We start from the raw sequence: 13,012 nt of genomic DNA, 5'->3' as shown, positions 1-13,012 counted from the left end.
TATCGGTCCTGCCGTTTTTTTCTTTGTTTCTTTTTGCAATAATGTTTTCATGTATTCTATTGAGATGGTGGGAAAAATATCTATATTACCGCTCTTAGTTGCTTCCTTCGCAGTGTTGTCTGCAGCTTTATTTCCCAACACTCCTGTGTGACCTTAACCCAATTAATTTTCAAGTCTTCTATTAATTCTACAGTTTTATTTCTTACTTTGATTAATTTTTTTTAACAAGACATTTTCTAAAATTTATTGCTTTCAACAAACACACTTTGAGAATCGGTGTAAATTGATATAAAAGCATGATAAGGCATCTGCCTAAGAGGAAAGACATTATAAGGGAAACTGTCCCGTATCCATGTTATATATAGTTAAAATCGCGAAACACCCATGCAATGAGTCTGTTCATAAGTACAGTAAGACCCCGTTTAATGCTGTTTCAGTTTAGTGCTCTTTTATTTCAACCCGGGCATTCCCCGAAATTGCTCACAGCATTACGGGGATTCCCCAAAATTGTGCACAGCACTAGGTTTTTTCCAAATAACATATCCAAAACAGTGTAGTTGTGTTTCTTGTTTGGTGCGGTGCTGTACAGATGCATTTTTATCATTTGAAACATTTATTGACATTATTGTAAGTATAAATTTATATAATACTATAATGATTAATACAGTGACAAATATTATGATCTTTAGTTTTTATCATGGGTTATAATAAAAAAAGAAAAGAAAGCAACCAGAAGAAGCATTTCACTGGAAACTAAAATGCAAGTGATTAGATTAGATTTTGGTTAATGTCAATCTCAAATTAGTGCTGCATTGAATTTGGCAACTGTAACAATAAGGACAATTCTTAAGAATAAAGAAAAAATACTGTAATCGGCAACTGCAACTACATCAAGCTCTGCAACTAGAATTACCCATTCCAGAAGTAATATTATAGAGAGGAAATGGAAAAATGACTGTCTATATGGGTTGACGATGAAATTGAATGCAATATGCCATTAAGCCAATCTATCATAATACCTTCTTGATAAAAAAGCAGAAAATTGGAAACACAGAATAGACTGAATGATCTGACTGAGAATTTTATTTGTTTTTATATTCATTTATATTGTTTTTATTTTTGTAAGAAATAAATGTTTGATTTTATTTTTATTAAAAAACATTATTAAATTTAGTACCTAACCAATTTTCTATCCATCTTCCCCTAACCCCATTATTTACATGTTAAGATAGCCTTGTTTAGCTCTGTTTCGCATTACGCTCTACTTTGATGTAACATATCCCCCGCGTTAAGCGGGGTCTTACTGTATTTGAATCTGAGTAAAATTTCCAATGTATTAGAAGATAATCCTCGTATATTTTGCCATAAGCTGAATAAAATAACTAAACAATATTGGGAAATTCACTTTATGCTGCTGAAATGCATATTTAAACTGGCATAGTAAAAAATAACTTCCAGTTTTTTCAGTTTACCAGTTTAATTGGTAAGTTGGCATAACTTCTTATTATGTCAGTTTACCATTTTTCATCTAGTGCGAGTCTGGGTGCATGGGCATTTTCATGGTTTTACCTATGTATAACATACATATGAGCCAGTTTCTCTTAGAAACTGCTTTGCAAGGGCATCCCTCTCCTTAGGCAAATAGCCGTCAAATGCTTTTCAATATTAGAATAAGCCAAACTATTATCAAACAGCTTTCTTCAAATATTTTTCTGTTGACAAATGTATGCACCAAAATTGGGCCCCTGTTAAATGAAATTTTATTTGTCTTGTTCTTGTTTTCAGAATCTGAATCATCAGTGAAATATATTTAATAATGTGTCATTCTGTTTCTGTTTGCTGAAAAAACTAATTTAAGTGACAGATTTCTTATATTTAGAAAAATGTTATCAAATGTTGTCAAAATGAACTGCTGTCGAAAGTGCATTTTCTCATTGGAAGTTGGCTTATATATTTGTTTAGAGAAAATTGTTTGGCACATGATATCTTATAATTGAAAACAGCCAGGGATTTTTCAATAGGATAATAAAATTATTAATTTTATTGAAATTTGTGGATTATTTATATTTTGAGGCAAGAGTCAAAACGAACAACGGAAAGAATTTTAGGGTAAAAGAGCATGGCCACAGGATATTTTAATGGGGATGTAGGAGAATTGCTCTTGGTTTACCATATCAAGTAAATAAGGAGAGAGTTTCGATTGCTCTAACTTGAAACTGTAACTTAAATTTATGGTTGATTTTGAATGCAAATTTTTTGCTTTCGATGGAACATCGTCTGAGAAATGTGAAAAAGATAGAAGAGTCAAACACTTCCTGACCACGACTGTAGCAGGAGGAATGGAATTCACTGCATTTCTTGGAGAATAAACCTTTAGCATGCAGATGGAGACATTTTTTGTCAACTGTCATCAAAGGTTTCACTCATTTGTGATCTCAATGCTGCAATTTTTCTTTGATAGAATGGAAATTTTTATATTTTGTTAATAGCTTTTTTGCCTTGTTTAGGGCTGTAGTTATACCAAAAGCAAAGGGGTAAATAAAAGAGAAAACAGTGTTGTCTATCCACAGAAACAGTAAGGAAACATGAAAACTAAGTTAATAGAGTTTTGAAAGTATTAGGAAGGAGTGCATAAGGTAAATCTCAAGAAAATCCAATTCATCAATTGAAGAAGCTGGATATTTTTTGCAAAAGTCAAAATTGTGATTAAATTTCCAATCAAGATTAGCTATCAAAGTTTTTTTTTTTTTTTTTTTTTTAGCCCAAATTTGGCTGTAAAAAAGGCTGTAATTTCATTTTGGCATTTTGCATTGATTTACATTGTGATAAAACAATGGTACTTAGAGCCATCAAATTTTGAATAACATACATCTCTGCCTGAATGTGGGCATCTGAAAGCCCAAATTTGGAATTTGTTTTATTATCTGTTTCATATTTTATAAAGCATTTATGAGTTTTTGATTAAAAAATTCAGTGATTTTAAAGGGAGCAATGGCAACACTGTATGGAGAGGAAGGATTTTTTTTATCTCCAGCGTGCTAGATTGTATCAGAAATTCTAAAGATATGCTCTTTTAAATATGTCCTGATATTACTGGTAAATTTAATTTTATGGTTAAGTGCAGGAAGAACATGATATTTAATAAATAAGTAAGACACAAAAAGTTAAATAAAAGCCCTTGAGATGTATTGGCCAAATTAAGTAATAAGTTAAAGTTTTACATCAAGGAAATTGTATTTTATGTCTGAAAAAAAGAAATAAACAAATCTTGAATAACTAATCATAGTTGGAAATTTAATTACAATTTTGACTTTAGGTCCGCAAAAATTATCCAAAAGGCTTTTTCAATTTATGAATTGGGTTTCTTTGAAGCTTATGACATTCACAAAGATGTATCTTGTTTAGTTAATGACCTTAATTCCAGTCCAGTCCTTCCTAATATTTTTTAACTCTTTGAACTTAATTTGTCATGTTTCTTTTCTATTGCTGTGGTCAAATGGCACATTCTTCTCTTTAATTATTTGCTTTTGGTACAAATATGGCACTGTCTCATTCCTTCTTTGCAGAATTTTTTCACTTCTGATGAAGATAGTCCGGTACCTGTTCACACTCGAAACTGATATAGTCTGAAGTAAAATCTATACCAAACACAAAGCTTTGGCATAGATACTTGCTTAATTTAAGCTTTGCCTAATTAAATTTTGTACTTTTGTGAGTTTCTCTTCTTTCTATACTTTTAGAATTTTATTTCATATATTTAATACTCCCCAAAACCACAGGGCATATTTATTTCTTTTTATTAGCCATTATCTGTATCTAATTTTCCCCCTCTATATAATGCAGATCTATCAAAGGAAAAAAATATTGCAATATATATCCTTTCATTTTTCAGTAATGTTTTCTGAAACAAATATATTGTACAAATTGTATTTTGAATGTATGTTTATGCAATTTAAATAAAATGTAGTAATTATCAATGTTCCTTGATAAATTTTATTAATGAAATAAAATATTTAATTGCTATGTTAGAATTTTATTCTGCAAAGTTTTTCAATCTCTTTTTATTTCCATCTCTGTTATGTATATATAGTCAGAGTTTTACAGCATAATTAGGATTACATGTGTTTGATAAATTAAAAAAAAAATTATAATGGAAAGAAAAGGGCCTCTTCAGTATATAAATTTAATTATTAATTTATGATTATCTCCTTGGATAATTTAATTATTAATTTATGATTATCTCCTTAAAACTATTGCAGACTTGAATTAGGAAATGTTAATACTTAAGAGGGTGTGCTAAAACTATAGAAAACTTTTATAAAACATAAAAGAAATATAAAATTTGTAATAGTATACATTGAAATTGTGCATTTTAAAAAAGAATAATACATGTATAAAAATTTAGGTTTATCATTAAAAGAGGTGGGAGAGATGTTAAAACTGTATATCTAGATAGAAATGGCAAGAAAGTAATCTGAATGAAGCCCACTGATTGGGTGTCGATGAAGAAAATCTAAATGTTGTGAGAGTGATAGGCAAGCACTGTGATTTTCCTTTTAGCTATAAATAAACTGCTTTGGATTTAAACAAATAAATCAAAATTAATATATATATATATATATATAAAACTGGCCAATTAAAATTTTTGCAATCTTTATTATTTACGTTATTCAGATTATTAAAAAGAATGCAACAAATTTTAAATTTCCTGTGTCAGTTCAAAATTTAGTTTTTTGATACAGACTGTACATGACTATGTAAACTAGAAGTTGATATATCTTTTATTAATTTTCAGATAAGGCTTTTTTTCCTACAGAACTGTTTGATGAGCCAAAAAAGAAAAAGCGAAAGGTAGTGAAGAAGCAGACAAAAGCAGAAGCTGTTGTTGAGAAACTCAAGGTAATCTAGAAACATTACTTACAATTGCATAAAAATACACACAATATAAATGATTATATCATATTCATAATATTAAATGCTTTTTAACATCATATATCACATTTGATTTCAAGGCAATGATAATTCACATTTGATTTTAGGGCAATTTCAATTATATGATAATGATATTTTGGTACTTTCTGATTATCTGCTTTCCTCTGCTCCCAAAAAATTGGCAACAGTTGCCTACTATTTTTTGCCAAGCTAAGGTGTTAAAGATGACAGCTATTTCCAAAAATGGTGCTGCGCTAAGAATTACATAAAACAGCAACTAATTAATGGAACTAAAAATGCAAAGAAAATCCATAATAAAGCAATTTTGTGTTGTTCTCATCATGTACACAGCGATCTGTTTTATCTTAAAAACATCAGATATTTGCACAAATTCAGCATCAGTGCACAAATTTTGATCCATAAAATTTGTTTATTATATACAACATCCTAGAATGCAAATTTTTGCATTCTCTACTGTTAGGCAAAGTACCATGTTTTTGAAAAAATACAACACATTCTTTTTTATCAGCCAGCAAACATCATAGTTCCATTATGATTCCTTACAAGGAAAAAAAAGTGCAATTAGTGCAACAAGAGCAAATTGTCAAGCAGATAATGGAAATTGTCACTCGTCTGCTGCATGCATCTGCATACTTGAATTGCCACATAAATGTATTTTGGCAATGTCATGGGTTTCTATTTTGCCAATGTAGTACATTGCCTCATGCATACTTTTCAAGGGGATGTGTATAATGAGAAAGTACTGATATTCTCTATGTAAATAATTGTTTATCAAAAATTTGCTATTAAACTTGGAACACCTTGCATGTAGAACAGCATGGTGAATTTGTTTTACTCTGGTGACAGAAAGTTTGCCAAGCCATGAAAAAGCATGTTTTCAAAACTAAAAAAAAAAAGAATATTAAGCAGTAAAATTGAAAATCCAAGTTTAAAATACATGTTTTAAGCTGTAAAATTTAAAATAAAAATTTATAATGTGGTTTAAAATAAAAAATACAAAAAAAGGGGGGAAAGAAAAAAAGGTGCAAAAAACAAGAGAGAAAGAAATGCAAGTGAGAAAAATTTTTAAAATACTAGTAAATTTACAAAGAAATTTTTAATTCTGCCTAATTTACATCCCTTGTAATTTCTAAAAACTGAAGCCATCAACTGTGCCTTTTGCAAGATTTAATGAAGGTTTAAAATACTGAATAAAATTTTAGTTAAAAAGTTGCCATTTATGTGTTAGCAAGAAGCTTTTTACGTGCTTCCACATGCTCTCTATTGTATTTGAATGGCATCCTGTGTCTTAACATCCATATTTATATCAACAAAATTAAAGCTATGGTTTATCTTTAAATACTCAAAATCTTCCTTACTTATACTTCATAATGTTTTTCTTACTATCTCATTCTCAGTAATTCACTCAGTAACAATGCTCAATGATTTGCTCTCTTTCCTATCAAGAACTGTTATTAAAAAACAGCTTGCTGTATTTTCTCTCAATCCTTCCAAAAACCCATTGCCCTTAAACTGTATGCCTCTTATTATAGTTACACTTTCCAAATTTACTTTCATGTATTTCCACTGTTTTCTCAATACCACCTATTTTTTTCTGTTGACAAATCTGTGTAATCATTTAAATATATCTATAATTAAATATATTGTTGCTTGCATATGTTTTCGTAATAGATTGAATACATAAGTCCAATAGTATGTTAATAAAAATTTGCTCTTATCAAAAAAACATATATCAGAATGCTTGAATTTTCTTCAGAGAGCTTTGTACAAGTGTTCACAATTTCGTGCAATATAACCAGTAGTTATACTTCAAACAATTAAGAACATTAAAATACAATGGAGTGAAAAGCATTATCTAAAGAGAAAGCTAATTCTGATACCTCAGTTCATGCAGAACTAAACAAATCGCAATGACAGTAACTAAGCAACTTATCTGAGATGCTCTCTCTCTGTCTTTTATGGCTTTCCAGGGTTCTTAAGAAATTTCTAGTAATTTCTGCTTCTCGAAATTTCTGGAAAGCAATAAGAGGAATTACGGTTACAGCTAACATAGTAGTCAATTACGTTTATTCAATTTAAATACAAATTACAGGGATATCCATTTATTTAATGTTAAATGCACATGCTCCTGTATTTTTACTTTTCCAGCATAGCTTACTCCTAAAATTTGTCTCAAGTTGCATTGCACGGGGAAATACAACAATTTTAAGTATAATTCTACTAGAATTAGCTATCTAAATACAACATTCATAACAATATCCATTGACTATCATCCAGTTATATAAAATGATATGAGAATAGATTATTTCATTATTTTATTCTGAATTATTTGTTGAAAAATTCATTTACAAAATAATTTGGGGCTTTCATTTGTAATGTATTTATTTTTGAATAAACATGATGTATGATACAGCATTACAAAATTAATACAAAGATGCACAAGCAAAAACATTACATGCTTTTGCAGCTAGAAATTTTATAATTAGATACAGAATCTAAATCTCTCTTTTCAGGGAAGACTATTATTAAGTAATCTTGTATGTTTCTCAATAAATCCAATTAAGATAAGCTGCTTGTGCTATGATTGGCTTACTTATTTTAAGGTTAAAATATGTCTATAATACTGTTTCCCATGCTTTTTCATTTGCTGTGGGCTTTGCAGCTGCCTTTCTAGCCTGGAACATGTACTTTTGGTAGCGATACAACCGTCTCTTGGCCTGCCAGGTCTCCAAGACACTCCCTCAGTGAAACAGGTGTGGCACATGTTAGAATGCTAGTTAAAACCATTTCATAGTGTAAATGGACTTCGAAAAGCTAAGAGTGTCTGCTAGTGAATTTTGCATAACAGTATTCAACATCTGTGTGAGTTCTATATCAGACTAAGTAATCTCATCACGAGATGCAGTTATGTGTTATGTACTAGTTACCACTAGATGCCAGTTATGTGTAATACTAGTAGTATGTAACAGTTTTAGAAGGTTTGTTTAGTTAATGGATTGATTGCTATTGCTGTCTAATTTAAATAACTTCTTCAACTGTATGTGTTCATTTATGATAACAAGCTTAAGAATCCTGATTAAAAATTTTTTCTGTATATGCTTTTCTTTTGGTAGGGATGGAGGGGGTCGCACAAATTATGGTAAAAAGAAAAATATGGAGTTTTAATCTTATGATAAAACTTACTGATTTAAATATGTTTATTAATGTGCCTTTAACTGCTTGTTGCATTTATTTTTTCCAAATTGATGGATAAATGCAAGAATTCTCATTTTGGTTAAGAAAATCTTGAGCAGATTACAGATTTAGTATTTTCACTATAATAAAAAAATGAATTTAATGTGTATCATTCATATCAATAAAAGAAAAATTGCAGTATGTAGATTAAATACTATATGAAGGTTGCTTATAGTACTATGTCATATATCATATGCAAAAAAAAAAAAAAAAAAAAAAAAAAAAAAAAAAAAAAAACCTAATAAAATTTTTTCATGTAAAAGTTGCTTGAAGCTAAAGAAGAAACAGAAGAAGAGGAAGAGGAGAAGGAGGAGGAAGCTGAAAATGAAGAAGAGTATGATGAGGAAGAGTTAGAAGAGGTAAGTAAAGAACTATGTGTGTTTGATCTAGTCCCTAGATTTAAAACTTGCTTTCAGTATTGATGTAAATGGTTCTGTACATGTACATTTCAATATAAAATGCCACATTTTATATACAGTTTAAATCTCTCTTACTTTGTTAATACTCTAGAAGTTTCATAATCCACATACCTTGGGACCAAGGGTTGCACAGACTGAGAATTTTATAGCCATGTATTTCTGAGTTTTGTTTACATTTCTCCACTTTTACATTAAAGTTGGATTATTTGCACATCTATGTAACTAATTAAGCATATCTGTTCATTAAGAATTATTTGATCAAGCATTTAATATGTTTTTTTAATATATTTTCGTATTTGAAGAAATTGTGCTATGTAAAGTGAAAGCATTGTGTAGAGAAAGAAAGGATAAATGAGAAAGGTATACTGGGTTGTACCTTGTAATAAAAGTATTCCACAAAAATGTTCTTAATAAAGTTTGATAAAAAAAAAAGGTAAAAGAAATACCTTTAGTGTGGGTAGTAATCACTACCCAGATGTATGATTTTCTGCCAACATTTTGATAGTTTTTAAAAGCCTTTGCTCCAGAAACTTGGTGGCCGTGTGTCCAAAAACAGGTCAACCTCATTTCAGGTGTCCTGGCATGATGGAAGATAGCCCCAGCAAGATGCAGCTGCAGATGGGAAAAAAGGTAGAAGTCCAGAAAAACGATGTTGGGGCTATATGATGGGTGTGGCAAAAGATCCCATTCGAATCCATACAGAGTCCAGCCGGTGAAGGCAGACAGATATTATCTTGATGGAACATTACCTTTTTGCACTGGAACTCAGTTGATGTTTTTCCTTGATAGCAGTGTCAACATGGACTAGCATCTCGCTGTACATCTTACTGTCAAGAGTGTTACCTTTTTCTAGATACTTTTTGTGGATAATGCCATGGTAATCCCACTAAAAGCATGATATTTTTGTTAGTCAAATTGCACTTTGCAATGCTGTCAACACCGATGAGCCTGTCGGCAACCCTCTTTTTGGCCCGTGTTATTGAAGTAAATCCACTTTTCATCACACTTGACGATCTGATCCAGAATTTTGTCCTTGCGTTGATATTCCAGCAGATTAGTGCAGTCCAGAACACATCAGTCCTTATCTGCTTCAGTCAACTTATGCGGCACCCAGCGATTGAACTTATACATCAAGTTTATACAACAAATACTGCAACTAATGGACATAGCACCAATGTTTCACTCCTTAGCAAACTCTCGAGTAGTTGCATACTTATCTTCTTTCGCAAGTTCCCCAACATCAGTAGGCCAGTCAGAGCACTATGCTTCTTGAATGTCATAGTCTTTGTTTTTGAACTTTCGCTACCGAACCTTCACAATGTCATATAATACAACATTAGTACCTAAAGCTGCATCTATGATTTGGTAACATTCTGTAGCTGACTTTTTGTAACAGAACTGGAAGTAAATGATGGGTCTAATCTGGTAGCATGATAGTTCTATTTCAGACACCTTGTACTTAATGATAGCAATATATTTTACAATACAGTGTTATAAAGCAAGTCTCTTTCTTTCAAATGCCAAAAATCATTTGACAAAATATGATTAAACATCCCAATGCAAACTGTTTTTGCAGATGTTATTTGCAGTGGCATTAAACTTTTGTTAAAACCCAATATTTTTTGGAAGTAATGAACTCTTTTGTAAAAACACTGAAATTTTGATGCCTTTTGAACAAAAGGTGGGTAAAAATGCACTGTTTGTGAAAAATCCTTCCATGAAGCTTTTTCTAAATTTAATTCTTATATTAATTCTGCCATTACATACTTTGTATGTATAATTGGATTAACAGCAGTACTAGCAGGTCACAAAAAGAGCTAGAGCTGCTTTCTATTTTAAAGTTTTCTTCCAGAAAAATTTCTACAAGTACTATTTTTAGTAATTGTCCATATTCACTGCCAATATAAAAAAGTATGCTTTTTATGTAGACTGCAAACAAACCAGCTATGAAATATTTTAATTCAAAACTCTCTGAAACATTGTGAACAAATAAATTCTTTACACTTATTAATCATATATACTCAAGATTAGATTAATATTAAAAAATAGTGGGGTTATATCTAAAAGGAGATATTTTTCTAACACAAATTTACAAAGATTCTTGATCCATATTTACTAAAGTTAGTGCTGGACTGATGTGTGTCGAAAATGTTAAATAATTTCAATAATACAATTATTTTTCTACTTGGTGTTTCAATTAAATAAGTTATAAATATAATGAATTTTTGTTAGAAAATTATTTATTTACGTAAATTTAAGAAAAGCTTGATGTTAAATTTTCCATTTCTGAAAATTGGAATTTTTTTATTTATTTCAAAAAATTAGAGTGGATTAAAGACATTCAACAGATTAAGCAGCTGTAGATTATTGGTATTTTACTGTATATATGAAAATTTTGGTATTTTATTGTATATATGAAACACAATTAAAAATACTCGTTTAATGAAATAATTTGAATTAAAGAGGGAGTTAAATTACCTGAAAGCTTTTGAAACAACAACGAATAATTTGTTGATAACAGCTAAAAAATAGCAAACTTAAACATGTGCCATCATTACCAGTTTCTGTTTGTTTATTAAAGTGTATGTTAATTAATATGGATAACTTTTAATTGTCTTGCGCATTATTGAGTTGAAGAAAGAAACATGATTATTTCTAATCATCACATTGCTATTTTAACCAAAGAATAGCACTGTTATATCATGACTCGTATATTTAACAACATTAACCATTTTTTGGGAGTTTAAAGTTTTCATTAAAAGCAAAATTGCCAGGATTTTATTCAGAATAAACTATTGGAAAATTTCACTCATTCTATAAGTAAGTTAAAATTCATATCTGCTTAATGCAAGGGTGGTTGTTGTCTGGATATGGCCAGAAGTACAAATTTTTAACTTCCTGAAATTGTGAATTTCTGGATTTGTGAAGTTTAAACTCATTACCTTGTAAGGTAATTATGTTAACTAATCAGTTATTTTTTATGTTACAAACCTTTACTGTAATTTCTCTCTTTCCCTTTTCCTACAATGCAATTTTACCTGACATGTATTTAAGCACAGGTTTGAGAGTGTTTTAGACAGAGCGTGTTCCACCTACTGAAGGCAACATTAGTAGTTAATATTCTAAGATAGCATTCCTGTCTACAGCATTGCTTTATTCTTGCAGATTGGGCTGTCATACCAGTGTAGAGTTAATTGTGCATTAAAAATCTCTGCAGTCTTTTGCTAATTTCTACATAGATTTAAAAATTCCTTACATTTGATTTCTAGTCATAAATGCTGGCTGAGTTTGTAAGCACCAGAAGTGCTTTCTGTTTAACTGTAAAAGGGTCCTTTACACCCTTCATACATTTCTGGTTGCTTGTCTATACCTAAGCGATAAGTTGCTTAGATCTGCATCGAGTTTGGACTAAGCGTACATTTCCAAAACAAATAAAACTCTACAACCTTTCTGGACATTTATTTTCAAATACTAGTAGAAATAAAATCTAAGATACAATCTGAACATCTGTATGATAAGCAAGTGTGATAGCCACAGGTTTAACGGTTGTGAGATAATTATTGTGTTTATAGGATGTGTTATTGTTATTTTGCTATTCTTGGATCAGTGGTTATATATGGCTAGCACTAAAGTATTTATCAGAAATGATGTATCAGAACATCAAATTAATAGAATTAAAGATGTAGCAGTGGCTTTAAAACACTGAAACTATGACAAAGGAAGATAAAATTTGGAAATTTCAAGTAATAAAAAATTTTTTATTGAGAGAAAGAAAATATTATTATTTCTGAATGCTTATCAGTCTGCTCTGCCTCTTTTTAATTAATGTATGAAGTTACTTTAAAGCAGAAAACTTTGCTCTGTGAGTTGCATGCACAAATGTTAAACTTATAAAGCAGTATATTTTTTTTGGGGGGGGGTAAAACATAAAACTGTATCCAATGCTAAAACTTTAAAAGTTTATTTGATGTTTGCAATTCCTTGAATCACTTCCCTGATTGCTTAATTTTTATTGGTGCAGAGTCTGCACCAATCTGCAAAAAGTATTAGGAACTCAGTTTACATGAAAAAAACAGTTTGAAAACAATCAAAAACTAAATCCATTGTTTTGATGAAATTAGCAGATATATTGCCAAATATTTCAGAAAATGAAAATTTCTCTTAGATCAAGAAGGCAGAAGCTGTCAAATAGATAAACACTTGTCTGATACCAAAACAGAAGAAACTGGTATTGCAAACTTTTGGGCCAAAGTATTCAAGCTAAAACAATATGAGAAACAAATCCAATATTATCAAAACTGATGAAAGTTATCTTAACTTACTTTCATGGACCTACTTCTGAAAGTGTGTCTAATTAGAGGATGATGATATGATAGAACATAGAACATGCTTGAGCAATGATAACC

The 13,012-nt window shown here is 30.2% G+C and overlaps 1 protein-coding gene across 2 annotated transcripts in view; it reads left to right on the top strand.

Moving 5' to 3' along the window:
- Positions 1–13,012, top strand: part of Polr3G (RNA polymerase III subunit G) — a 57,736-nt gene that overhangs the window by 22,573 nt on the left and 22,151 nt on the right. For both annotated transcript variants that reach the window (XM_035375825.2, XM_035375826.2), the window contains exons 3-4: positions 4,796–4,899; positions 8,451–8,546. In XM_035375825.2, the coding sequence (XP_035231716.1) occupies positions 4,796–4,899; positions 8,451–8,546 (200 nt within the window). The remainder of the gene's footprint in view (positions 1–4,795; positions 4,900–8,450; positions 8,547–13,012) is intronic.

This window comes from Stegodyphus dumicola, chromosome 8 (assembly GCF_044657685.1).
Source record: "Stegodyphus dumicola isolate Sdum_Otavi_A_Nest chromosome 8, ASM4465768v1".
In the NCBI taxonomy this organism is placed as follows: domain Eukaryota; kingdom Metazoa; phylum Arthropoda; class Arachnida; order Araneae; family Eresidae; genus Stegodyphus; species Stegodyphus dumicola.
The sequence above is the reverse complement of the archived record's forward strand: the minus strand, read 5'-3'. Positions and strand labels throughout refer to the sequence as shown.